Raw genomic sequence first — 27,150 nt, forward strand, 5'->3', positions numbered from 1 at the left:
TGTCACTGGGACATGCAGCGGCCACGTGCATGAGAGAGGGGTGGCAGAGAGCAGTGCCAGCGCATCCGTCTGCCCCAGCTGGGACAGACCCCTCTCAGTACCCCTAGCACCACGTCCAAACCATGCCAGGAAAATGGCTATGGCTGGCTAAGAGTGAAGGCCTGAGTGCTGCATCAGGCTCTGGTGGACCTGAGCTGCCCTTGTTCCTCCTGGCGAGCCCCGGCACCAGCCAGAGAGCACTGGTTACACCTAGGGGCAAGTCCTAGCCACTGCTGGGGTTATCCTCGCGTCTCACTCTTCTTGCAAAACTGCAGCCCCATCTGCTGCTGAGAGAATTGATTCTCTCTTGCTTGAGAGAAAGGAAAGTGAATTAAATCAGGCTTTCTCCAGTGCGGGGTTAAGGATGTCTCCATCCATGGCTAAGTGCACCGTATGTGGGATCTGGAGCATTTTGCATGCTGTGCCGCTGCCTCTCTATGGCCTGAGGACCCATGAATGGGCCTGCTTGTGGGGAAATCCAGGGGAAAAGGCAAGTGGATACCTGAGGGTGGGAAACTGCACCTGGATGGCTCCTACCTGCCCACCCCTGCATGGATCTGGGATCATAGTGGACACCGGGAGCCCCTGGAATTATGCAGATCTATAGTGAGGACCACAAGGTTAGAAGTATATGGGTGCCAAGACATACAGTAGGGGGGTTTGTTGTAATTTTCAGCAGCCCCTATCTGGATTAAGCGCCTAGAATCAGGAGGCATGGGTGATCCGAACTGGGACACCTTCCCAGTGGGCTGAAGCCCTCGTAGAAATTAGAAGGAAGGATGAAGGATGGCAGCAGTCAGTGCAGTCATCAGCTATTTATTGTGATTTTTCATGCAATACATCGTTCTGAAGTAGAGAATGACCCCCCACACCTACCACCACCATTACCCTTCAGTAACCACAGCAGGACTCAGATGCTTCAAAGCCTCCGTGATGCTGGAACTGGGATTCTGCTCAGTTTCCAGGAGAGCAGAAAGGTGTAACCAAAAGCCAAGGGCCTAAAAAGATGTTTATCCCAGTCTCAATACTTTTCAGACCCCAGAAAGGGTATGGTTAAGCTCCTGGGATGATTTTTGTTTTTTATTGCACAGCGGAAGCTAACAAGCAGGAGAGCCAGCCATGGGCCTAGGGAGATGTGAGTGCACTGAAATGCAGAACTGTCATGCCCCAGGGTAAAAGAGATGACAGGGACACAAAGGACTGAGAGACCCAAGGAATCCAATTAGAGCGGAAAAGTGACTAAATACTGCATTGGGGTTGATAGACATGATGCAGGAAGGCAGGAGCTGCAGATCCTGGCATAGCTCTCTGCCTTCCCTGGTTGCTGAGGATGTGTTAGCTGGAAACCCCCCAAAGCCACTTACCTCACAGAGCCCCCTGTTAACCCTTTGTATTGAGCACTTCTGTGCCACTGCGTGGTGGCATCCTAAGCTGAAAGCAGAGAACAGACATGATCCTCAAAGAGGCTCAGAGAAACCTCATCAATGCCACAGAGAAGATGACCCCTTAAGATGCCTTGGCCTCATCCCTAGCAGGTTGGCTTGTTGCCTTCTGTGAAGCTACAGGGCCGGGGGCGCCCTGGCTCTGCTTGGTGCAAGGATAGGATTCCTCTTCCTGTTGAGGCTGGTCACGGCTAGCTTGCTGTGGGCTCTTCTTGATGCTTTCCTCCTCTTGTGGCTGGCAGCTCCTCTCTGGTGGGGGAAGCTCTTCATCCTCTGGGCAGCAGTCAGCTTCGTCCCTTTGGGGTGGTTCAGGACGTTGCTCTTCTACAGCTTGCTGGCCTGTCTCTTGAGCTTTCTGTGGCTCTGAACCCTGTGATAGAGGCAGGCAGCTCTTGGTCTCCCTGTCTTTGCTCACCTGGCAGCTGGATTCAGACTCCTGTTGGCCCTTCTCCCTGTTGGCTTTTGATCCATCACCCTGGCACTGATACTTCTTTTCTTCCTCATCGGGCATTCTGGGACGCTGGTGGTCTCTCCTGTCCTCCCTGGACTCAACCTGGTGAGTATCACTCTTCACACCATCCGATTCAGGGGCAGAAGCCTGCTGAGATACTGCCTTCACCCCTACTGCAGACCTGTCTTTCAACTCAGCTTTCTGAGGCTCATCAAGCTCCCCTGAGTTTTCATGGGAGCTGGAAGCTGGCAGCTGCTGTTTTTGATGCTCATCCATACCTGATTTAATCCTGCACACATCCTTGCACTGTGGCTCTTCAACCTCGTGTGTTTTGCCATCGTCCTTACAGGATTCTGCATTCTGGGCACTGCTCTCTTTGCATGGCACAGCTGGTGCTTGGGATGAAACGTAGCATTTTCTCACATAGACAGGCTGCTCCAGGTTGTTGGGCTGGTGACAGACAATCTCATAAGTGGTAGCATTGGGATCATTCAGGTTCTGGATTACATGGATCAGGTACGCAATGGTCTTAGGCTCACAGGGACCAGGGAGCACCTGAACCTCCGGCTGTATGTCAGGGTCAGCAGGGATATAACGAACCCTCATATCAGTAACAGATGAAATTTCCCCTGGGAGACATAGGTCTCCACTATCAACATCAACTGTTTGGTAGAGGCTCGTCCTTTCCTCCTCTCTATGGGCCTCCCGTTCTTCTGTGGGGGCGCCTCGCTCTTCCCTCTCTCGAGTGAGGCGGCTTCGGCGCTCGTGGACCTCCACCTCCAGGTCCCGTTGGCGATCGAGCCTCCTCTCGCGCACCACGGGCTCTTCCCTGTCTCGTGCGCGGCAAGGCCTCGTCTCGTCCTCTGGTTCGTCGCACTCGCGGGAGCGCTCCCTCCTTTCTCCCTCGTCACGAGGCTGCAGTTCCCGGGACACGCGGTGGACCTTCACGTCCGCTTCTGCGGAGACCTCGGTGGTCTCCCGCGTCCTTTCGTACCTCACGGCTTCACGGCGTCTCCTGGCATCGTCTTCGGGCTCCCGGGTGCGACACTCACGACCATCGCGGGGCTCCCGTTCTTCTGTGGGGGCGCCTCGCTCTTCCCTCTCTCGCGTGAGGCGGCTTCGGCGCTCGTGGACCTCCACCTCCAGGTCCCGTTGGCGATCGAGCCTCCTCTCGCGCACCACGGGCTCTTCCCTGTCTCGTGCGCGGCAAGGCCTCGTCTCGTCCTCTGGTTCGTCGCACTCGCGGGAGCGCTCCCTCCTTTCTCCCTCGTCACGAGGCTGCAGTTCCCGGGACACGCGGTGGACCTTCACGTCCGCTTCTGCGGAGACCTCGGTGGTCTCCCGCGTCCTTTCGTACCTCACGGCTTCACGGCGTCTCCTGGCATCGTCTTCGGGCTCCCGGGTGCGACACTCACGACCATCGCGGGGCTCCCGTTCTTCTGTGGGGGCGCCTCGCTCTTCCCTCTCTCGCGTGAGGCGGCTTCGGCGCTCGTGGACCTCCACCTCCAGGTCCCGTTGGCGATCGAGCCTCCTCTCGCGCACCACGGGCTCTTCCCTGTCTCGTGCGCGGCAAGGCCTCGTCTCGTCCTCTGGTTCGTCGCACTCGCGGGAGCGCTCCCTCCTTTCTCCCTCGTCACGAGGCTGCAGTTCCCGGGACACGCGGTGGACCTTCACGTCCGCTTCTGCGGAGACCTCGGTGGTCTCCCGCGTCCTTTCGTACCTCACGGCTTCACGGCGTCTCCTGGCATCGTCTTCGGGCTCCCGGGTGCGACACTCACGACCATCGCGGGGCTCCCGTTCTTCTGTGGGGGCGCCTCGCTCTTCCCTCTCTCGAGTGAGGCGGCTTCGGCGCTCGTGGACCTCCACCTCCAGGTCCCGTTGGCGATCGAGCCTCCTCTCGCGCACCACGGGCTCTTCCCTGTCTCGTGCACGGCAAGGCCTCGTCTCGTCCTCTGGTTCGTCGCACTCGCGGGAGCGCTCCCTCCTTTCTCCCTCGTCACGAGGCTGCAGTTCCCGGGACACGCGGTGGACCTTCACGTCCGCTTCTGCGGAGACCTCGGTGGTCTCCCGCGTCCTTTCGTACCTCACGGCTTCACGGCGTCTCCTGGCATCGTCTTCGGGCTCCCGGGTGCGACACTCACGACCATCGCGGGGCTCCCGTTCTTCTGTGGGGGCGCCTCGCTCTTCCCTATCTCGCGTGAGGCGGCTTCGGCGCTCGTGGACCTCCACCTCCAGGTCCCGTTGGCGATCGAGCCTCCTCTCGCGCACCATGGGCTCTTCCCTGTCTCGTGCGCGGCAAGGCCTCGTCTCGTCCTCTGGTTCGTCGCACTCGCGGGAGCGCTCCCTCCTTTCTCCCTCGTCACGAGGCTGCAGTTCCCGGGACACGCGGTGGACCTTCACGTCCGCTTCTGCGGAGACCTCGGTGGTCTCCCGCGTCCTTTCGTACCTCACGGCTTCACGGCGTCTCCTGGCATCGTCTTCGGGCTCCCGGGTGCGACACTCACGACCATCGCGGGGCTCCCGTTCTTCTGTGGGGGCGCCTCGCTCTTCCCTCTCTCGAGTGAGGCGGCTTCGGCGCTCGTGGACCTCCACCTCCAGGTCCCGTTGGCGATCGAGCCTCCTCTCGCGCACCACGGGCTCTTCCCTGTCTCGTGCGCGGCAAGGCCTCGTCTCGTCCTCTGGTTCGTCGCACTCGCGGGAGCGCTCCCTCCTTTCTCCCTCGTCACGAGGCTGCAGTTCCCGGGACACGCGGTGGACCTTCACGTCCGCTTCTGCGGAGACCTCGGTGGTCTCCCGCGTCCTTTCGTACCTCACGGCTTCACGGCGTCTCCTGGCATCGTCTTCGGGCTCCCGGGTGCGACACTCACGACCATCGCGGGGCTCCCGTTCTTCTGTGGGGGCGCCTCGCTCTTCCCTCTCTCGAGTGAGGCGGCTTCGGCGCTCGTGGACCTCCACCTCCAGGTCCCGTTGGCGATCGAGCCTCCTCTCGCGCACCACGGGCTCTTCCCTGTCTCGTGCGCGGCAAGGCCTCGTCTCGTCCTCTGGTTCGTCGCACTCGCGGGAGCGCTCCCTCCTTTCTCCCTCGTCACGAGGCTGCAGTTCCCGGGACACGCGGTGGACCTTCACGTCCGCTTCTGCGGAGACCTCGGTGGTCTCCCGCGTCCTTTCGTACCTCACGGCTTCACGGCGTCTCCTGGCATCGTCTTCGGGCTCCCGGGTGCGACACTCACGACCATCGCGGGGCTCCCGTTCTTCTGTGGGGGCGCCTCGCTCTTCCCTCTCTCGCGTGAGGCGGCTTCGGCGCTCGTGGACCTCCACCTCCAGGTCCCGTTGGCGATCGAGCCTCCTCTCGCGCACCACGGGCTCTTCCCTGTCTCGTGCGCGGCAAGGCCTCGTCTCGTCCTCTGGTTCGTCGCACTCGCGGGAGCGCTCCCTCCTTTCTCCCTCGTCACGAGGCTGCAGTTCCCGGGACACGCGGTGGACCTTCACGTCCGCTTCTGCGGAGACCTCGGTGGTCTCCCGCGTCCTTTCGTACCTCACGGCTTCACGGCGTCTCCTGGCATCGTCTTTGGGCTCCCGGGTGCGACACTCACGACCATCGCGGGGCTCCCGTTCTTCTGTGGGGGCGCCTCGCTCTTCCCTCTCTCGAGTGAGGCGGCTTCGGCGCTCGTGGACCTCCACCTCCAGGTCCCGTTGGCGATCGAGCCTCCTCTCGCGCACCACGGGCTCTTCCCTGTCTCGTGCGCGGCAAGGCCTCGTCTCGTCCTCTGGTTCGTCGCACTCGCGGGAGCGCTCCCTCCTTTCTCCCTCGTCACGAGGCTGCAGTTCCCGGGACACGCGGTGGACCTTCACGTCCGCTTCTGCGGAGACCTCGGTGGTCTCCCGCGTCCTTTCGTACCTCACGGCTTCACGGCGTCTCCTGGCATCGTCTTCGGGCTCCCGGGTGCGACACTCACGACCATCGCGGGGCTCCCGTTCTTCTGTGGGGGCGCCTCGCTCTTCCCTCTCTCGAGTGAGGCGGCTTCGGCGCTCGTGGACCTCCACCTCCAGGTCCCGTTGGCGATCGAGCCTCCTCTCGCGCACCACGGGCTCTTCCCTGTCTCGTGCACGGCAAGGCCTCGTCTCGTCCTCTGGTTCGTCGCACTCGCGGGAGCGCTCCCTCCTTTCTCCCTCGTCACGAGGCTGCAGTTCCCGGGACACGCGGTGGACCTTCACGTCCGCTTCTGCGGAGACCTCGGTGGTCTCCCGCGTCCTTTCGTACCTCACGGCTTCACGGCGTCTCCTGGCATCGTCTTCGGGCTCCCGGGTGCGACACTCACGACCATCGCGGGGCTCCCGTTCTTCTGTGGGGGCGCCTCGCTCTTCCCTATCTCGCGTGAGGCGGCTTCGGCGCTCGTGGACCTCCACCTCCAGGTCCCGTTGGCGATCGAGCCTCCTCTCGCGCACCATGGGCTCTTCCCTGTCTCGTGCGCGGCAAGGCCTCGTCTCGTCCTCTGGTTCGTCGCACTCGCGGGAGCGCTCCCTCCTTTCTCCCTCGTCACGAGGCTGCAGTTCCCGGGACACGCGGTGGACCTTCACGTCCGCTTCTGCGGAGACCTCGGTGGTCTCCCGCGTCCTTTCGTACCTCACGGCTTCACGGCGTCTCCTGGCATCGTCTTCGGGCTCCCGGGTGCGACACTCACGACCATCGCGGGGCTCCCGTTCTTCTGTGGGGGCGCCTCGCTCTTCCCTCTCTCGAGTGAGGCGGCTTCGGCGCTCGTGGACCTCCACCTCCAGGTCCCGTTGGCGATCGAGCCTCCTCTCGCGCACCACGGGCTCTTCCCTGTCTCGTGCGCGGCAAGGCCTCGTCTCGTCCTCTGGTTCGTCGCACTCGCGGGAGCGCTCCCTCCTTTCTCCCTCGTCACGAGGCTGCAGTTCCCGGGACACGCGGTGGACCTTCACGTCCGCTTCTGCGGAGACCTCGGTGGTCTCCCGCGTCCTTTCGTACCTCACGGCTTCACGGCGTCTCCTGGCATCGTCTTCGGGCTCCCGGGTGCGACACTCACGACCATCGCGGGGCTCCCGTTCTTCTGTGGGGGCGCCTCGCTCTTCCCTCTCTCGAGTGAGGCGGCTTCGGCGCTCGTGGACCTCCACCTCCAGGTCCCGTTGGCGATCGAGCCTCCTCTCGCGCACCACGGGCTCTTCCCTGTCTCGTGCGCGGCAAGGCCTCGTCTCGTCCTCTGGTTCGTCGCACTCGCGGGAGCGCTCCCTCCTTTCTCCCTCGTCACGAGGCTGCAGTTCCCGGGACACGCGGTGGACCTTCACGTCCGCTTCTGCGGAGACCTCGGTGGTCTCCCGCGTCCTTTCGTACCTCACGGCTTCACGGCGTCTCCTGGCATCGTCTTCGGGCTCCCGGGTGCGACACTCACGACCATCGCGGGGCTCCCGTTCTTCTGTGGGGGCGCCTCGCTCTTCCCTCTCTCGCGTGAGGCGGCTTCGGCGCTCGTGGACCTCCACCTCCAGGTCCCGTTGGCGATCGAGCCTCCTCTCGCGCACCACGGGCTCTTCCCTGTCTCGTGCGCGGCAAGGCCTCGTCTCGTCCTCTGGTTCGTCGCACTCGCGGGAGCGCTCCCTCCTTTCTCCCTCGTCACGAGGCTGCAGTTCCCGGGACACGCGGTGGACCTTCACGTCCGCTTCTGCGGAGACCTCGGTGGTCTCCCGCGTCCTTTCGTACCTCACGGCTTCACGGCGTCTCCTGGCATCGTCTTCGGGCTCCCGGGTGCGACACTCACGACCATCGCGGGGCTCCCGTTCTTCTGTGGGGGCGCCTCGCTCTTCCCTCTCTCGAGTGAGGCGGCTTCGGCGCTCGTGGACCTCCACCTCCAGGTCCCGTTGGCGATCGAGCCTCCTCTCGCGCACCACGGGCTCTTCCCTGTCTCGTGCGCGGCAAGGCCTCGTCTCGTCCTCTGGTTCGTCGCACTCGCGGGAGCGCTCCCTCCTTTCTCCCTCGTCACGAGGCTGCAGTTCCCGGGACACGCGGTGGACCTTCACGTCCGCTTCTGCGGAGACCTCGGTGGTCTCCCGCGTCCTTTCGTACCTCACGGCTTCACGGCGTCTCCTGGCATCGTCTTCGGGCTCCCGGGTGCGACACTCACGACCATCGCGGGGCTCCCGTTCTTCTGTGGGGGCGCCTCGCTCTTCCCTCTCTCGAGTGAGGCGGCTTCGGCGCTCGTGGACCTCCACCTCCAGGTCCCGTTGGCGATCGAGCCTCCTCTCGCGCACCACGGGCTCTTCCCTGTCTCGTGCGCGGCAAGGCCTCGTCTCGTCCTCTGGTTCGTCGCACTCGCGGGAGCGCTCCCTCCTTTCTCCCTCGTCACGAGGCTGCAGTTCCCGGGACACGCGGTGGACCTTCACGTCCGCTTCTGCGGAGACCTCGGTGGTCTCCCGCGTCCTTTCGTACCTCACGGCTTCACGGCGTCTCCTGGCATCGTCTTCGGGCTCCCGGGTGCGACACTCACGACCATCGCGGGGCTCCCGTTCTTCTGTGGGGGCGCCTCGCTCTTCCCTCTCTCGAGTGAGGCGGCTTCGGCGCTCGTGGACCTCCACCTCCAGGTCCCGTTGGCGATCGAGCCTCCTCTCGCGCACCACGGGCTCTTCCCTGTCTCGTGCGCGGCAAGGCCTCGTCTCGTCCTCTGGTTCGTCGCACTCGCGGGAGCGCTCCCTCCTTTCTCCCTCGTCACGAGGCTGCAGTTCCCGGGACACGCGGTGGACCTTCACGTCCGCTTCTGCGGAGACCTCGGTGGTCTCCCGCGTCCTTTCGTACCTCACGGCTTCACGGCGTCTCCTGGCATCGTCTTCGGGCTCCCGGGTGCGACACTCACGACCATCGCGGGGCTCCCGTTCTTCTGTGGGGGCGCCTCGCTCTTCCCTCTCTCGCGTGAGGCGGCTTCGGCGCTCGTGGACCTCCACCTCCAGGTCCCGTTGGCGATCGAGCCTCCTCTCGCGCACCATGGGCTCTTCCCTGTCTCGTGCGCGGCAAGGCCTCGTCTCGTCCTCTGGTTCGTCGCACTCGCGGGAGCGCTCCCTCCTTTCTCCCTCGTCACGAGGCTGCAGTTCCCGGGACACGCGGTGGACCTTCACGTCCGCTTCTGCGGAGACCTCGGTGGTCTCCCGCGTCCTTTCGTACCTCACGGCTTCACGGCGTCTCCTGGCATCGTCTTCGGGCTCCCGGGTGCGACACTCACGACCATCGCGGGGCTCCCGTTCTTCTGTGGGGGCGCCTCGCTCTTCCCTCTCTCGAGTGAGGCGGCTTCGGCGCTCGTGGACCTCCACCTCCAGGTCCCGTTGGCGATCGAGCCTCCTCTCGCGCACCACGGGCTCTTCCCTGTCTCGTGCGCGGCAAGGCCTCGTCTCGTCCTCTGGTTCGTCGCACTCGCGGGAGCGCTCCCTCCTTTCTCCCTCGTCACGAGGCTGCAGTTCCCGGGACACGCGGTGGACCTTCACGTCCGCTTCTGCGGAGACCTCGGTGGTCTCCCGCGTCCTTTCGTACCTCACGGCTTCACGGCGTCTCCTGGCATCGTCTTCGGGCTCCCGGGTGCGACACTCACGACCATCGCGGGGCTCCCGTTCTTCTGTGGGGGCGCCTCGCTCTTCCCTCTCTCGCGTGAGGCGGCTTCGGCGCTCGTGGACCTCCACCTCCAGGTCCCGTTGGCGATCGAGCCTCCTCTCGCGCACCACGGGCTCTTCCCTGTCTCGTGCGCGGCAAGGCCTCGTCTCGTCCTCTGGTTCGTCGCACTCGCGGGAGCGCTCCCTCCTTTCTCCCTCGTCACGAGGCTGCAGTTCCCGGGACACGCGGTGGACCTTCACGTCCGCTTCTGCGGAGACCTCGGTGGTCTCCCGCGTCCTTTCGTACCTCACGGCTTCACGGCGTCTCCTGGCATCGTCTTCGGGCTCCCGGGTGCGACACTCACGACCATCGCGGGGCTCCCGTTCTTCTGTGGGGGCGCCTCGCTCTTCCCTCTCTCGAGTGAGGCGGCTTCGGCGCTCGTGGACCTCCACCTCCAGGTCCCGTTGGCGATCGAGCCTCCTCTCGCGCACCACGGGCTCTTCCCTGTCTCGTGCGCGGCAAGGCCTCGTCTCGTCCTCTGGTTCGTCGCACTCGCGGGAGCGCTCCCTCCTTTCTCCCTCGTCACGAGGCTGCAGTTCCCGGGACACGCGGTGGACCTTCACGTCCGCTTCTGCGGAGACCTCGGTGGTCTCCCGCGTCCTTTCGTACCTCACGGCTTCACGGCGTCTCCTGGCATCGTCTTCGGGCTCCCGGGTGCGACACTCACGACCATCGCGGGGCTCCCGTTCTTCTGTGGGGGCGCCTCGCTCTTCCCTCTCTCGCGTGAGGCGGCTTCGGCGCTCGTGGACCTCCACCTCCAGGTCCCGTTGGCGATCGAGCCTCCTCTCGCGCACCACGGGCTCTTCCCTGTCTCGTGCGCGGCAAGGCCTCGTCTCGTCCTCTGGTTCGTCGCACTCGCGGGAGCGCTCCCTCCTTTCTCCCTCGTCACGAGGCTGCAGTTCCCGGGACACGCGGTGGACCTTCACGTCCGCTTCTGCGGAGACCTCGGTGGTCTCCCGCGTCCTTTCGTACCTCACGGCTTCACGGCGTCTCCTGGCATCGTCTTCGGGCTCCCGGGTGCGACACTCACGACCATCGCGGGGCTCCCGTTCTTCTGTGGGGGCGCCTCGCTCTTCCCTCTCTCGAGTGAGGCGGCTTCGGCGCTCGTGGACCTCCACCTCCAGGTCCCGTTGGCGATCGAGCCTCCTCTCGCGCACCACGGGCTCTTCCCTGTCTCGTGCGCGGCAAGGCCTCGTCTCGTCCTCTGGTTCGTCGCACTCGCGGGAGCGCTCCCTCCTTTCTCCCTCGTCACGAGGCTGCAGTTCCCGGGACACGCGGTGGACCTTCACGTCCGCTTCTGCGGAGACCTCGGTGGTCTCCCGCGTCCTTTCGTACCTCACGGCTTCACGGCGTCTCCTGGCATCGTCTTCGGGCTCCCGGGTGCGACACTCACGACCATCGCGGGGCTCCCGTTCTTCTGTGGGGGCGCCTCGCTCTTCCCTCTCTCGAGTGAGGCGGCTTCGGCGCTCGTGGACCTCCACCTCCAGGTCCCGTTGGCGATCGAGCCTCCTCTCGCGCACCACGGGCTCTTCCCTGTCTCGTGCGCGGCAAGGCCTCGTCTCGTCCTCTGGTTCGTCGCACTCGCGGGAGCGCTCCCTCCTTTCTCCCTCGTCACGAGGCTGCAGTTCCCGGGACACGCGGTGGACCTTCACGTCCGCTTCTGCGGAGACCTCGGTGGTCTCCCGCGTCCTTTCGTACCTCACGGCTTCACGGCGTCTCCTGGCATCGTCTTCGGGCTCCCGGGTGCGACACTCACGACCATCGCGGGGCTCCCGTTCTTCTGTGGGGGCGCCTCGCTCTTCCCTCTCTCGAGTGAGGCGGCTTCGGCGCTCGTGGACCTCCACCTCCAGGTCCCGTTGGCGATCGAGCCTCCTCTCGCGCACCACGGGCTCTTCCCTGTCTCGTGCGCGGCAAGGCCTCGTCTCGTCCTCTGGTTCGTCGCACTCGCGGGAGCGCTCCCTCCTTTCTCCCTCGTCACGAGGCTGCAGTTCCCGGGACACGCGGTGGACCTTCACGTCCGCTTCTGCGGAGACCTCGGTGGTCTCCCGCGTCCTTTCGTACCTCACGGCTTCACGGCGTCTCCTGGCATCGTCTTCGGGCTCCCGGGTGCGACACTCACGACCATCGCGGGGCTCCCGTTCTTCTGTGGGGGCGCCTCGCTCTTCCCTCTCTCGAGTGAGGCGGCTTCGGCGCTCGTGGACCTCCACCTCCAGGTCCCGTTGGCGATCGAGCCTCCTCTCGCGCACCACGGGCTCTTCCCTGTCTCGTGCGCGGCAAGGCCTCGTCTCGTCCTCTGGTTCGTCGCACTCGCGGGAGCGCTCCCTCCTTTCTCCCTCGTCACGAGGCTGCAGTTCCCGGGACACGCGGTGGACCTTCACGTCCGCTTCTGCGGAGACCTCGGTGGTCTCCCGCGTCCTTTCGTACCTCACGGCTTCACGGCGTCTCCTTCCATCTTGTTCATATTCTCTTCGCAGAGTACGTTCTGATTCATAGTGTTCTTGTTGGTGTCTCAGTTGCTGATCCTTTCTGTCTACATCATGTTGTTGTTCCAACTTTTTGTCTTGATAGCTGCGTCTCTGAGTTTCTCTGTTTTCAGTGTCATCTTCTTGTTCCTTTTCTTCTTCATAGTCAGTTTCTTTTTGCTCACATTTCTCAAAGTATCTTTTGTCCAGTTCTAGCGGTTCCTCAATGTATGACTGATGTGGTCTTTCTGAATCCAGGCATTCAGGCTCACATGGCTGGCGGCTGCTTTGTTCAAGTTCTTTTTGTTCCAGCTCACGTAGGTGGTAGCGGCTTCTCTCCTCTGTGAGTAATTCGTGCTTACGTGGCCAGTTGTGACTTCTCCTATCTGCTTCTTTTGGTTCATGTGGCCAGCTTCTTCTTCCTCCATTTGCCACTGCTTGTTGGTTTTGTGGCTCATGGTTTCTTTGATCATATGCTGGTATTGCTGGCTCACGTGGCTGGTGGCCACTCCACTGGTCTGGCAGTAGTTTTGGTTCACAGGGATGTCTGTGACTCTTCACGTCTGCCAGTTCTTCTGTCTGTGGCCCCTCTCGGTTTTGTCTCTCATCCACCCGTGGTCCAGGCTGACGTGCCTTTGAGCTGCCGCACTTGCGGTGTTGTAAATCTTCTAGCCTGTCCTGCTCAGGTGGCTGACGTCTTCTCTGTCTATTACATTGGTCGCTTGGCTCTTGGCTTCTCTTTTCATGTACCTGAGGGATCAGCTCTCTTGTCCTTGTGCTTCGTTTTGCATCATCTCTGCTCTGTGTGGTGCGTTGCTGGTGATGACTCTCTGTCTCTTCTAGTGTTTCAAGCTCCTGGATCCTGGTTTCTCGCTGTGGCTCAGGTTGGCAGGGGGGATGGCGATTGGTCTCACGGGTTTGTGGTTCCTCTTCCTGCAGCTGCCGATGGCTCCCTCTATGCTTAATTTCAGGCTCTTGCAGTGTCTTGCCACTGGTTACTAGCTTTGTTTTTTGCAGAAGGCATGGTCCCTTCTGCAGGTACCAGTAGCAGGCCTTAGCCACTCTGAATACTAAAAGCAGGAACTCATTAAAATCTATTTCGCCATCCCCATCCCACTCCAGAAACTGCAGAATCTTGTCAATCGTCTGAGGGTCATGTGGGTTCTGCAGGGAAAGCACACACAGGGAAACAAAAAAGGGATTTTAGCCTTCCTGCTCCTTGTCAGAGAAATTAAAACCTGGGGATAATGGCCATCTTTTCTTCTTGCATCTCTCAGGTTCTCTTTTATAGCTCCGCATCTCCTCTGTGTCTTTTTTCTCCTTTTTCCTGATGGCCACAGCTAACCAGCTCTCTTTTTGGGAGATGCTGTACTCCTCCACTGGATACATTTCCTTCCACCCCTTGAAGGTAACCACACCACCCCAACAGTCCATTCTCAATTTTTTCCCCATTTACTCTTTACAAAATTGATAAAAAAGAACTGTCGCAGACAGTGCAAAAGCACACATTTGCTGCTCACCCTTGGTAAAAGCCTCTCCATCCCTATTTGATCTGATCATACGATTTACCCCCTCTCCAGGACATTTTGTGATCCTGACCTCCAGTCTCAGCCTTGAGCCCTCCCCATAGCACTCACCGCTATGGCATCTGCAAACTCCTTCTGGATGAACTCCTTCATCCTCCTTCGACTCAGTTTGGACTGGTCTCCATCTTCCTTCGCATGTTTGCAAAAAGTGCTAATGATGATGGAAACGCTGTCTAAGAAGTGAGACATCTTCCTGCAGATTCACGAAGCCTGCAAGAAAAGTAGCGGACCTAAGGATGGGAGCTTAGCTTGCCTCTGAGAGTGGGAACCGGGGGAAGAATCACTGGGGCCAGCTAATGAGATGCTGGGTGCCGTGAGCTCTGTGTCCACTCCTCTGGCACGGTGAGCTTGGCTTCACCAGAGCGCTGGGAAGATATTCAAATGCTTAGGGGTTTTGGTGGGATGGGGAGTGTCCTCCAGCTTGTCTGCTGACGTATTTGAATGATGTTTGATATGGGATGGCAGGATGCCCGTGTTTGTGGGTCGCAGGGAGGGGACTGGGGATGGTGACTCAAGAGACACCCCAAGAACCAGTCTCCGTGGGCTCTACCCAGGCATTCAGTCGCCAGGCTCCATACTTCTATCTCGGCTTGGCACCAAGACGCAGCAGCTACTCTGGAGCACGTCCGAGGATGTCTAACACAGTGCTGGCATGGCCCAAGACAGGACCATGCTATGGCAGAGGCAGTTAGAGTGCTACAGAGAGGTAAAACAAACCCTTTTTCCAGTCCTCCTGTGACCAGTAGCAATGCAAATCAATTGATGAATCTTTCGTTACACCATTGCATCCTTGACAACTAGATTTTGGCCAAGAGGGACCTGTCAGATCACCTAGGTCAGAGAAACTTATTTCATTTTACTGTGATCTGCTGGGCCGAAAGCACTGCTCCTGATCGAGTTTTGTGACTGGAAACCTCAAAAGCCACCTCTGTCCTTCTCACAGGATCCCTGAGCCTGTTATCGGGTACATCAGTGCTGGGATCTCAGCTCACAGCTGGGGAAGCTGTGCCCTGCCTGCCTCGCTGCCGCCATAATGAGCTCAAAGTAGGAGTGAGTGCACGCACCTTTGTGTACGGAACCCTGTTTCTTGGCATTTCCGTAGAAAACTGAAAATTTGGGCAATCTGTCCATCCCAACTGGGAGATGAGTGCAGACCAAAGCAAGGCACCAAATTTGACTCCCACTCTCCTTTCTGTTTGGAGGAAAGCCACCTTGCCACATCAACAAAGGAGAGCATGCAGCTGGCCAAATCGCACAAAATAGCACTTAATTGCAGATAAACCCAAAAGGCTCCCGGAAAATATTGAAGCAGGAATGCCATTGTCACCCAAGATGAATCCTATAGAAATAACTAATTTTCACCCAGCAAAGTATGCATTTCAGAAGGAATGACTTACCCAAATCACCAACGGGATCAAGTGGGATTCCTGTGAAGCCGTGCGGAGTGATCGGAGGACCCAGGTGCTTTTATAGGGTCCCCGACGGAGGAACAGAAAGGAGCCACCCTTTGTGGACGTTGCCCTGATTCATCTTTGGCCAAGCCCAGCTGCACCTTCATGTCCTCAGACGGGTTATTTAACTTATCATCCCCTTACCTATCATTTTAACCCAGAAATAGTAGTTGCCATGTGGCAATTCAGGCATCAGCTGGTTCCACCTAATCCGGACTGTAAAGTTATTTTACAGGTAATTGTATTTCAGATTTTTTTTTTTTTAAATCTAGAATAGCTGTGAAGCATATATATATGTATTAATGGAAGGGTGTATTTTTAACGAATTCCCACTTTTATAGGTATGCATTTATATATGTATTATACACACCCATAAAAACAGTACTGGAGTTGGAGGACGTCGATAGAAGTGCTGACGTTTGCAGAGTTGTTGTAAGCACCCTGGGGACAGAGGGGATCTTCATGGCCCTCCAGCTTGGTGCTGCACCACCAGAGGTGATTTTTGCTTCCTTTTTTCATGTGCTTTGCTCGTAGAGAAAGGACAGATGAAGACCTAACCATTCGGAACGTGTTGAAATGCAGGTGCACAGCAGAGAGATCTCCAAACCCTCCAGGAGATCTAGGCTTTTGTGGTGTCCTTGTAGCACGTACTGAAAAGTATCCCTTTTTTTTGGTAACTTCTTATTAAGGAGCCTTTTTATTGTATTATCCAGGTTTTTGGTGAAACAAACAAACAAAAAAATCCAACAAATCGAAACGTTTGTAAATGGTAAAGTTTGCAAAATACATAGATATTTATAAGAAAATGCCTATTAAATAAGTAGTGACTTTTCATTGAGAAAAATTGTGATAAAACATTTTTTATGTTAACTGTCTTCTGTGAATGACTTATTTTCACTTTGCTTGATCTTTAATTAAAAATGAAAGCAGAAACCTTTTGGCTGGGAGGTCAATTCATGTCGAAGCTTCATCTGGTTGCTCTAGGCAGCTTTTCCTGTAATTATCTCTACAATCCTTGTTTTTTTTTTTTTTTTTTTTTTTTTTTTTAATCTTAATTTGAGACCAACAGATTCTTTTATTCATTCTGAACTCTCCCCGTGCAGGGAGCAAATAGGGGAGACATCAGCCGTGCCACCTGGGCCCCTGCGTTTGGTTTTGGAGCTGGGCTGCTGCCTTGACAAGCGTGCTGGAGACATTGCGGAGAGCCTCCGGAGCATGAACCTGTCACGCAGCCTTGGGTGAGTTGCTGATCTGGCCCATCTGTAAGGTAAGATCATACTGGGTGTAGGAGCCTAATTAATTAGTGCTGGTAACAGCTTGGGGATACTCATATAAGTGCGCACAGAGGATTGTTGCTAACCATACTTCATTTTTGAGCTTTTTTTCAAGATTAAATTATACTTGTGTAAATTATACCCCACCTGTGGGATAATGATACCCTTGGGAAACTGTAATTTTATGGTAGATTGGAGTTATTATTAAAATTAGAGCATTACTGTGTGGCTGGAGCTTGTACGCACGGTGTCCTATAACAGTTTGCAATCCCCTGCGGGCGCTGGGGACGTCAGAAGGCATTGGGCAGATTTTGGGAGAGGTACATCAGGGCAGCACCAGCACCCCAGGTTTCTAAGGGCTTGGCTTTGCCCAAGGACACTCTCAAAAGCACGGACTCGAGTTGGTCTTTCAAAACTGTTACCCAACAGGGTGGGCTCTTTTTTTCCTACCCAGTTCTGCACCTAACCCTGTCGACATTTCTATAGGGTGGCCAAACCTCTGTCGCATTTAATCAAGGTGGAACTGGGCTCCCCACGAGACATATAAAAGACCTTTTCTCTTCTGACACCTCCCAGCCTTGCAGGTATCTTAAACAGGTATTTGTGTCAGTGGGATAATTTTCATTGGGCTGTAATGTCCTCCTTAAAATGAACCAAAAAAAAAAAAAAAAAAGTCCACCCCAACTTCAAATACAACACTCCTGATGGCAAAAGTAGTGATATTCACAATAGAGTATATAATTAGCCTGTCACTAACAGGGCTCAGTGCCTGCTGAATTGGGAGGTCAGTTTTTTATTGAAACTGCAAAAAGCAGCAGCTGATGGATGGGCAGATGAACAGGGGGCTGGCTGGGTCTGGAGGTTTTAGACCTTCACCCAGAGCTAAGAAATAGCAAAGAGCTATTTGAGAATCCTCCAGCTGAGATCTATTTTGGAAGGAAAATATTTTTGTTTTTTCTTGTTTTCTGGAAAATGAAATGTTTCAAGGAATGAATCAGACGGATTGGGAGTTTTGATGGATAGGTGATGAAATTTAAGTCTTGACTGTCTCATTTCGTTTTGACAATGTCCACAGCTGTCATTAAGGTAGGTCAGAACCTGTTTTTGCTAAGGTGTTTTATCAGCGGTAGAGCAGACTGGTGTATTTTGTGTCTAATGCATTTAACTTTGACATCAGCACTTTTAGGCCAAATCATTTTTGCAACGTGTGTTCTAGGGATCATTTTGAAACTCTGGTTTTTCAGTTCTGATTCAGCGTGCAGCAAATTGTGAAACTCTGGGGTGTCCCAGAGGAGTGACGTTTTATTTCCTCGTGAGGTCTCTGTGTGCTGCTTGTCACCGGCCACAGAGCAGGAGGTGCGGGTGCATTTATCGTCTGCTGATTTGGCTGATAGGTCACAAGTGAAAGATAGTATGGTGAAAAACAGGCTGAGCATCACCCTCCCTGCGGGATGCGGAGTCCTAGACCTGCCTGGTGGTCCAGCACGTCCGAACCCCCTAATAATCCCCACTGACTTCACCGGACTGCTCGTGCCCGCAGAGTTATCCACATTCCTACATGCACGTCTGGACGAGTGCCCAGGACCCGGTACCCCAAGCCACCTGAGTTTGAGGTTGGCTCCACTCCACGTGTGCTTGGTTTGCGTGTCAGCTTTTTGTCTCTGGCCTCCCAGGTGTTGCTGGGACTGCATGTACCTGAATAATATTTTTTCTGTTGTTTAGTATTTCTCAACTCCTTCTTTTGTAACCTTCTTTAGATAATGTTTTTTTTTTTTTTTTTTTTAATCTTCATCCCATACTCCACATTCCCTTTGCTTCTGAGATTATTAATAAATTAGGTTAAATAGGACAAATCTCTCCCATGGTGTGTTAAGCAGCTGTTTATTCTTTTCACAGCAGACACGAACAACACCCAGAGCAGATGGATGCTGCAAGGGATCTGTTCAGAGGCTGGTCATGCCATTGTATCAATCCAGACACCTACCCTCTCTGAAGACATCTCTCGCCAGGATGTCACATCCCTGCCCGTGGGAAGTGATCAGTTCACCTCAGCTAAATTGCAAAGGTGAACAGTAGCTCCTTCAGGCTGCTTGTCCCCGAGGCACGCTGCCTCCCTGCAGCCACCCTGGGGCAATGTGGATGTGTGGCATGCAAGGGACGGGCACCCAGGTCCTCTGTACCATGTCAGCCTGCTCAGAGCTGGGCCAAGGGCACGAGGGCACGCTTACAGCAAAACACCAGGACACATGTGCTGTTTTGCCTTCAGTTTTATTGCTTTGCTTACATAGGCAGAGGCAGTCTAATAACAGGATAAGAGAGAAGGTCTCAAGCCACAAATAATTCTATACAAACCAGGGGTGTGAAGCCCAGGGTTAATAAAGAGTGGGACAAGACATAACAAATAGGAATATAAAATCAGGGTGGCATTGGACAAAATGTCCCACCTTGCAGGGGGCGACAGCCTTGGTTGCACAGGGTTTCAGCCTTCACTGCTGTGGTGGCCACTGAGGCTGCAAGTGCTGCTGCTCCCCAGGGTGTTGTCCTTTGCCGTGACTGCCCTGTTGCTGCTGTCCCAGAAAAGGCTGAGCCTCAGCACCGCTGTTGTCCTGCACCTTGGGTTTGGGGAATGGAGTTTGAGCCTGGTTGTCGGGTGTTCCCCAGGGCTTGGGATCTGGATGGGGGCTCCCACCCCACCCTGGGGGCAGCAGCTTCTGGGTCTCACCTGGGTTGGGATCCTGCCGAGAGGTCTCGCAGACCTGGGTCTTGTTTGTGTCTTTCCCTGGTGTCTCAGAGGAACAGCTTGGGTTCTGCTCTGCTGGCTTTGTCTCCGGGCTGTGACTGGGGTTTGATACCTTTGTCTCTTGGACCTGGTGGCTTATTGGGTTCTGTTTTGTGGCTTTATGAGTATTTCCGTCTTGCTCTGGGGTCTCAGTATACAGGATCTCACCACTCTTTGGATCCCTTTCTGGCGCCTTGGTCTTGTCATCCTGATGGGTACCCTGGCCCTTCTTTGGTGTCTCACCCTTCTTGGTATCCTGATTGGTGTCCTGTTCCTTCTTCGGTGTCTCACCCTTTTTGGCATCCTGATTGGTGTTCTGGTCTTTCTTTGGTGTCTCACCCTTCTTGGTGTCCTGATTGGTGTTATGGTCTTTCTTTGGTGTCTCACCCTTCTTGGTGTCCTGATTGGTGTTATGGTCTTTCTTCTGTGTCTCACCCTTCTTGGTGTCCTGATTGGTGTTCTGGTCTTTCTTCTGTGTCTCACCCTTCTTGGTGTCCTGTTCCTTCTTCGGTGTCTCACCCTTCTTGGTATCCTGATTGGTGTCCTGTTCCTTCTTTGGTGTCTCACCCTTCTTGGTGTCCTGTTCCTTCTTCGGTGTCTCACCCTTCTTGGTATCCTGATTGGTGTCCTGTTCCTTCTTTGGTGTCTCACCCTTCTTGGTGTCCTGTTCCTTCTTCGGTGTCTCACCCTTCTTGGTATCCTGATTGGTGTCCTGTTCCTTCTTTGGTGTCTCACCCTTCTTGGTGTCCTGTTCCTTCTTCGGTGTCTCACCCTTCTTGGTGTCCTGATTGGTGTCCTGTTCCTTCTTTGGTGTTTCACCCTTCTTGGTATCCTGGTTGGTGTTCTGGTCCTTCTTTGGTGTCTCAGCCTTCTGGGTATGTTGGGTGTCCCGATCCTGCTTGGTTGCTGCACCCTCCTGCACCTGATTGCTCACCCGCTGCTCAGGGTCCTGCTGTTGGGGGGCCCCCGTCCCTGCCACGCGCGGCTCTGGTACCCCACCTGCCTTCTCTTGCACCGTTGTCTCCTGTCCATCTTCTGGTGCCTGGCACTGCTCGAGCTGCCTGTAGCAAGCCTTGGCCACCCGGAAAACCAGGCTGAGAAACTCACTGAACTCAACCTTGCCATTGCTGTCTTCATCCAAGAAGCGCAGCACCTTCTCGATGGTGTTGGGGTCATGGGGGTTCTGCAAGGAGACAAACAGCATCAGCAAAGCCCATGAGCCCTTTGCACCATCTCTGTGGGACTACTTGAGCAGTCTTGGGGCAGAACCAATCCCCATGCCCCCTCCCCGTGGCTCGCCTTGCTGGATCCTCACCACTATCACGTCTGCAAACTCCTGCTCGATGAGCTGCCTCAGCTCCCCCTTGCTCAGGGCGCTGCAGTCACCGTCCTTTCTGGCATAGTTGTAGAAAACAGCGATGATGCCATTGATGTTTTCCTGGAGCTGGGCCATCTCCCCACAAAGTTGAGGCAGCCTGCAAGAGAAACACAGGCAAAAAGGGGCTTTTGTCGGTTTGCTTGGTTTTCAGGTAAATTACACTTGAACAATGCAGCTGGACAGGCAGAGCGGAGGATGAGCCAGAAGGACACGGATAAAATGAAACAGAATAAGGGAGGGAAAGGAGAGAGCAAGAAGGGACTTGCAGGGAAGCAAATCCCTGAAAAAAATGAAGCTTGCCGTGGAGATGGTTGGGTGCGAGGATGGGCGAGCAGTGGCCAGAGAGATGAGGGACAGCAGGAGCCAAGCTGCTGGGGGTGCAGAGAGAGAAGAAAAAAAAATAAATCCCACTTGGCTTTCTCTGGAGCAGAGCCGTGAATGCAGGGTGTCTCTAATGAACCAGAGAACAGCGTAACTCCCAACCCTTTTCCATATTTTTTCTCTAGAAGAGCTCAGCTCCAGGAAGAAGCTCTTGCTTGAGCGTGGTGGCAAAGTCCAGCAGCGTCTGTCCAGGCTTACCTGGGCAGGAGCAGAAGCGCCGGCCTCGGGAGCGCGATCTGGAGCGGCCCCACTCTCAGCAGCCTTATATACAGCCGAAAGTCACGGCCCGCACCTCGCAGAGGAGACACCCCATCAGCAGGGTGCCGCATCTTGCGCCCAATTACACTGTCATCCCCCTGTCTTCATTTGTCTCTTTCTCATTAACTTTGGCTCTGATGCTGTTCTCTGGAGTTAAGACATGATCCTTCCTAAGCTTGCCCCACCTGCAGACGCATTTTAGAGGAATTAAGTAGAAAAGGCTATTTTTAGTGCTGCAGGATTTAGTTGAAGGTGATGCCCAAGCAACGCCCGGGACTCTTGTCTTTGGCGAATGTGTTTGGTGAGCAAGCGATCCGAGTGACTGACACCGGGGAGGAGGCTGCCCGGGGGCGCTTGCATGGTGGATAAAGAGAAAATAAAACAAAGGTAGAAAAAATAAGGATATAGTGATGCCAAGATTAACGTGATTCCTTCCAGAAACTCCCACTTCTGGAACCCGACAGGGAGGCAGGCACCCAGCGAAGAAACCTTTTCCAACAGTGCCACCAAGTGGCACTTGGGGGGGGACAGAGGGGTGACACGGCGTGGCCAGGGGGTTGCAGTCACTGAGGTACCGGGCAGGGAAACTGAGGCACGGTGCAAGGAAGGGGCTTCTGCTCCTCCTTTGTACGTCCTTGCACTGCCATATCCCCCCTGCTGCTACAGCTGCAGTGTAATATGAAAGTTATTTCCTAGGCAGTTTTGTGCAAGACTCTTAAGTGTTCTCGCTTTAGCTGTCTGCTTTTAAAAGTCCTTTTCTTGGCAGTAAGAGAGTCTGAAAAAAAATAGTGCTGGAACTGCACGTGGCTTGTAATGTGCAAGGTGCTTCAGGAACAGACAATAAAATACAGCCAATTTTGTGTAAGGAAAAGGACTTTCAGGAAAATGCTCCAGCTTGCTTCATGCCTGGCATGGGGCGGGTTAATGGGAACCAGTGTGTTTGGGTGAAATACTGGCAGATGTGCAGGGGCACTGGGAGGGGATAAACTGGGGAGCCAAGGAGCCCCCCTACTGTAATAGGGGTGCTGCAGAGCTGGGGGGCTTTGTGGCTGTCCTGTCCCTTGGTTCCTGTTACTCCAGCAAGCTCTGTCTGAAGCTGTGCCCTTTCCTTAAACCAGGAATTTTCTGATCCATCTCCACTTCCATCTCTTGTTCAGGGGCACCGGCTGCCCCCAGTTCCTTAGGCGCTGCCAGCTGCAGGCTCGGGGCCTTTGGGAGCCTCTTCTGACGGCTTCTATTTTTTCTCCCATGCTCAAGCTTCAGCTCTGAACAGAGTCGGCTTGAACCTGAATGAAGGAAGGGAATTTGAATCTTGGAAGCAATTCTAATAATCTATTGACCTGTCTGTTGTATGTGCGTGGGAGCACACCGCTTCTCCTCTGGTGGGGCATGTTGGCTGCTAATCCCATTAAGATGCAGGGAGGGTGGGGGGCAATTACTGGAGGCGCCTTGGAGAGGCAGAATTGCTCAGAGTGTTCTTGCAGAAGTTATTTCTGGCCAAATCACCCAGACCCTGGGCAGGGCGTTTTCTCCCTCATAGACAACCGTAGACAATAAGAGGTTTATGTTGTGCGGGACCTCATACGTGCTTTACACGGCAGAAAAGGTCAGGGGGTCAGATGGGACGTGAAGAAGTTAAAAGAATGAAGTGAGAACAGCATAACAGGAGGAAAGCACTGCTTGCAGGAGAGCTGGAGCTAAACGAGGAGGAACCCAGAGGGCAGGTCCTTCTGGTTAACAAAATCCCCCGGAACTCAGCGGTGCTGCGGTGAGAGGTGTGGGGAGGCTTTGCACAAGCTTGCACCTGGTTTCTAATAGTCCTGGGGGGTTCAAACAGGGCTGGGGTGAGGTTGGTGACTAGAAAGGAGCTGAGCTTCCCAACAGCTCTTCCTGCAGCACAGGAGCAGTGTTTTGGCTGCTCTTTGCCACTAAAATTGCTCTGCCAGTCTGCAGAGCCTAAACTTTTTGTGCAATTTGGCTGAGGTAAAGCACGAGCTGCAGTTTCCGTGTTTTTCCCCCAATATCAAAAGAGGCTGGCAGCCTCCGAGGCTGTGCCCCGTGTGTGAGAGGCCAGTGCTGGGAAGGCATTTGCACCACAGCTCTGATGTCAGGGCAGGATCTTGCTTTTACGTGAATGATTGTTCCTTCCCCTGTGATGCCACCTGTGCTCATGAGAACAGCAAATATTTTGGGAGCTTGCGTTTGAAGCAGCCAAAATGCACGTTAATCTGGGCTGGTTTCCCGAGGCTGGTTTACCAGGGAGGCGCGGAGGGACGGGGCAAGGCGTGGCGGGGGAGTGAGCGAGGCTGCAGCCCTGTTTGCTTGGCAACTGAGCTGCAGTGATAATCACAGATTTTGGAGGAGTGTTTGCCAAAGGAGCTCTGTCTCCTGAGCTCACCGGGAGAAAATGTGCTGGGGCACTGGGCAAACCAGCTCCTCTGGCTAGGCAGTGTGCGTTCAAACTTGGTCTGTTAGTAAAATCCTCTGGTTGCTTGCTTTAAAGAGTTTGGACACTCAGTTTTTCCTCATCCATCCAGTTCGCCTTTCTTCCTGCTGTGGGTTCTCTGGGCTGGGGATCTGCATGGCCACAGGGGGCTGGGGGTGATGCTGTGACCTTGGCGTGGCCATTTGGAGCGTGATTCTTGTCAGGTGGCCAGGAAAGAAGAAAGGTGTGGAAAATCTAAGTGTGTACAGTTGCACAAGAGGCTTTAAATAATTTAGCAGCTGTTAGTGCTGTTAGCTCCAGGGTTGCAACGAGCAGGCGTCGGGCGGTAACAGCAGGGACCAGTGTTGAGCCGGTGTCGGGACTGGGGGTGCCTGGGGGTGCGGGTTCGGTCACAGCGGTCAGGTTTCTCAACAAAAAGGGGCAGGAAATTATTGTTTGTTCCTGCATGACTCAGGGGGGTTGTTCCTGCTCAGCAGGGAAGAGCAGAGGTGTAGGTTAGCACTGAGGAAGGAGGGAAAGTGTTACACTGAAGGTTTAACCTGATAAATTGTTTAAATGCACATTTTGGGGGGCTTGAAAGAGTTGGGGTTTGCTTTGGGACATTAGAAGAAAAAGCAAAAGCCTGCTGTAGTGTCTTCACTGTATGCAGCAACAGGAGCCAGAGGTTTGTCCGCAGTTATTGTCCTTTCTGTCTGGTTTTCCCCTCTTTTTTTCTTTCATCTGTTGAGAGCAGTTGATGCTGAGGTTCCCTTTTCTTGCCTCGTTGCACACACAAAGCGCAATTCCCAAACTTTCCCAGAGCTGGAGCCCATTATGCAGAGAGCTTTATCACTACATCTATGTCATTATCAGGAATTAAGCTAATTGCAATAAAATGCTTTATTTTCCTATGCTGCCTAGGCATTTCAGTAAGTTATTTCTGTTGCTGCCTTCTTTACTGCTAATTCATTGTGACATTAAGGAGTGTAATACATCAGCTTTTCTCTAATACACATTTCTACTTTCTTACATGTTAATGAGCATATTTAACATTTCTTCAGAGATAATTGGATTCCGAGGCTCCCTGTGGTAATGCACTGAAAGCCAGCTAGCAGTGCCTTTAATATCTAAAAGACCTTCTGCATTTGAATAATCCCACAATTAAAATTAGGAATTAATCTCTTGGATGAAACAAAGCTTTCGAGGATACTTTGTTTTGAGGCAGTTTTAATACATATGTTAACCATAGTTACGGCGAAGTTAATTAAAATGTTCTTTTGCATTTCTACCCCAGATCTCACAAAGGGGCACAGGTATTTCCGATTATTTTATTCCCCTTGATCCTTCTTGTGACAGCAGGATTTTTCTGTGCTTCATTTGCTCATGGCTTATCCAGATGGCTGTCTTAATGCAAAATATAGAAGTCATCTTCAAGTAAATTATTTTCTGAAGGGGCAAAGGGACTCCAGAGTTTCTTTCCTCTTCCATACCCAGAGCTGTTTAAGTAAATGATGATAGGTGCACTGCTGTGCATGGTGTTATATGGAGAGCACATACGAATTTCTTTATTTCATGTTAAGCAAACCTTTAGTGATTAGAGATCAAGAATAAAGCTAGGAGGGAAGCAGAGGTGAGATGAGATAATTCTTCATAGCAGAAAATGTGGGATAATCTCCCCTCCCTCTGCAAGCACCTGCCTTTCTCTGCCTGCAGAAGGATGCAGGTGCAGCAACGTGTGCACACACGACCACAGCTGTGTGTGCTTGGGTGGGCAGCCAGGACCCCAGCCCTCCCACCGGGTCTGCTGCCCACCCCCAGACCTTGCTTGGAGACATCCAGCTATGGGGATTTTTGGAAAATCCTCTTCTAAGCATTAACCAGCTTTTTGTGGCAGCGCACAGAAGGCTGGAACTCTCTCCTCTGTGCTCTTCTTCCCCTGCTGCACACGGCTGAGCTCAGAGCTTTTGCTGGGCTAGGGATGGAGGCGGCAGCAGCTTGTCCCCACCTGTCCCCAAGCTGTCCTCACGCTGTCTGCAGGGCAGGTGGGATGGGGCAGCAGCTCCCTTGTGGTCCCTCGTGGCTCTGTCTGCGAAGGCTGAGGGTCAGACCTGAGTCACCTCCTGTGGCCACGGTGGAAGTGAGTCACTGCTGGGCTCCTTCAGGCTGCTCCCCTTGGTGGTGGGGATGATTTTGGTGCCTTTCCCCGTTACCTTCCTCGCTGCCCGGCACTTCAGTGGGAGAGTTTTGCTTCTTTTTGCTAGCTAGTTTTAGATGGAAGGTGCGATTTCAGGGAATGGATTTTCTCTAGCTGGGGTGGAAAGATGCTTTCTGCTGCCCCAAACAGCAGCTCCAAGGAGCGACTGCGGGAGCATCCAGGGCAGGTGGGGAGGAAGCAATGGGGAAGGACTGGGAGGCGGCTGTGCTGCAGGGATGGGAGCGTGTCTGCAGCAGGGGGTGGGAGGGGGCAGCGAGGACGTGTTGGGAAACTCGACCTGATGGAAACCCCACCAAGGGCAGGCTGGTGGGGTGGAGGAGCTGGCTGGATGAGGTGTGCCAGGGAGGATCAAGGCGTTGCGCTGGGCTGGCAGCCGAGCACCGGAGCGGGTGCTTTGGGGCACGACAGCGCTCACCCAGCAGGGACTCGTGTGGGGTGGCAGGAGTGGGGCAGGCAGCTGCCTGCACAAATCAGGAGGGATAGGGGGGCACTGGGGGTAAAGCCAGGCTGGTGCCCCTCGTCCTGGCTGCGTTAATGATGCCACTTTCAGCACTGCAATCCCTGACTGCCCTGCCCACTCCACTCTTATTTTCCCAGGAGATGTATAGGCAGGGAAATCAGCTGCTTTCTTTTAAACATTGGGATTGATCGTCCTTTAGCCTGATTTTCCCAAGAAGGACAACTTCTATGCTCTCAGTTCTTATACCCTAACCTATTCAATTTGGCACAGTGGTGTGGTTCAAACAAATGCTAAATTTCTACCAGTTTCACAGAAAAAAAAAAAAAAAGAAAAAAAAAAAAAGAAAAAAGGCTGTATAGCTTTGGTTAATGCTGCCGCAGTAGAAAGGACCAGCCAGTTCTCCCTTTGTTGGGCTGCTGGACACAGGAGAGACGGTGGAAACCAGGCTCTACCAGTTCTGCCTGTGGGCTGCCTTGTTCCAGAGCCGTGTTTCTGTTTGCTTATGCTGCGAAGGTAAACACAGAGGAAGAAACTGGGCACTGGCGGGTGCCCAGCCAGTCTCAGGAACTTCTCCCCGTGGTGTACGTTTCTGCTGAAGTTTAGAGCTGTGCTGTATGGCAATGGAGCTGGTCACAGCCTATGGGCAAAAGCCACCTGACCCTGAATCCACTGAGATGCTGAACTGAAGCCTGAAAACCAGAGAGGAAAAATGGGATATAAAAAAAAAAAACAAAACAAAAAAAGTGAATCCAGATCCAATCTGATGGTGGCTGAGTGCTATTTGTGTTAAATGTTTTACTTTGTGCAGCTTGGATGTGCTGTGAAGAGTTTCCCAAGCATGCTAACGGGGTGCTGAGCTCTCTGCTTTCAGCAGCGGGTGGGAGGTGCTCCTTGTAGCTGTGCT

The 27,150-nt window shown here is 55.8% G+C and overlaps 2 protein-coding genes across 2 annotated transcripts; both read right to left on the bottom strand.

The window, feature by feature from the left end:
* Nucleotides 1-668: 668 nt before the first annotated feature.
* Nucleotides 669-13,814, bottom strand: LOC137845425 (microtubule-associated protein futsch-like). Its single transcript, XM_068662586.1, has 3 exons — nucleotides 13,677-13,814; nucleotides 2,301-13,203; nucleotides 669-2,210 (listed from the first exon to the last, which is right to left on the bottom strand). The coding sequence occupies exons 1-3, from the start codon at nucleotides 13,812-13,814 to the stop codon at nucleotides 1,546-1,548; spliced, it is 11,706 nt and encodes a 3,901-aa protein (XP_068518687.1). The 3' UTR covers nucleotides 669-1,545.
* A 4,945-nt stretch (nucleotides 13,815-18,759) lies between these two features.
* LOC137845658 (cornulin-like) lies at nucleotides 18,760-21,636 on the bottom strand. Its single transcript, XM_068663070.1, has 3 exons — nucleotides 21,087-21,636; nucleotides 20,445-20,604; nucleotides 18,760-20,312 (listed from the first exon to the last, which is right to left on the bottom strand). The coding sequence occupies exons 1-3, from the start codon at nucleotides 21,215-21,217 to the stop codon at nucleotides 18,837-18,839; spliced, it is 1,767 nt and encodes a 588-aa protein (XP_068519171.1). The 5' UTR covers nucleotides 21,218-21,636; the 3' UTR covers nucleotides 18,760-18,836.
* Nucleotides 21,637-27,150: the final 5,514 nt, after the last annotated feature.

This window comes from Anas acuta, chromosome 28 (genome assembly GCF_963932015.1).
Source record: "Anas acuta chromosome 28, bAnaAcu1.1, whole genome shotgun sequence".
Lineage (NCBI taxonomy): Eukaryota > Metazoa > Chordata > Aves > Anseriformes > Anatidae > Anas > Anas acuta.

Coding starts and splice junctions, on each gene's coding strand:
- LOC137845425 (XM_068662586.1), bottom strand. CDS start 13,814: ATGTCTCACTTCTTAGACAGCGTTTCCATCATCATTAGCACTTTTTGC. Junction 13,204..13,676: donor AGTTTGCAGATGCCATAGCG/GTGAGTGCTATG, acceptor CTTTCCCTGCAG/AACCCACATGACCCTCAGAC. Junction 2,211..2,300: donor TGTGCCATGCAAAGAGAGCA/GTGCCCAGAATG, acceptor GGATTAAATCAG/GTATGGATGAGCATCAAAAA.
- LOC137845658 (XM_068663070.1), bottom strand. CDS start 21,217: ATGCGGCACCCTGCTGATGGGGTGTCTCCTCTGCGAGGTGCGGGCCGT. Junction 20,605..21,086: donor GCGCTTCTGCTCCTGCCCAG/GTAAGCCTGGAC, acceptor TTTCTCTTGCAG/GCTGCCTCAACTTTGTGGGG. Junction 20,313..20,444: donor AGTTTGCAGACGTGATAGTG/GTGAGGATCCAG, acceptor GTCTCCTTGCAG/AACCCCCATGACCCCAACAC.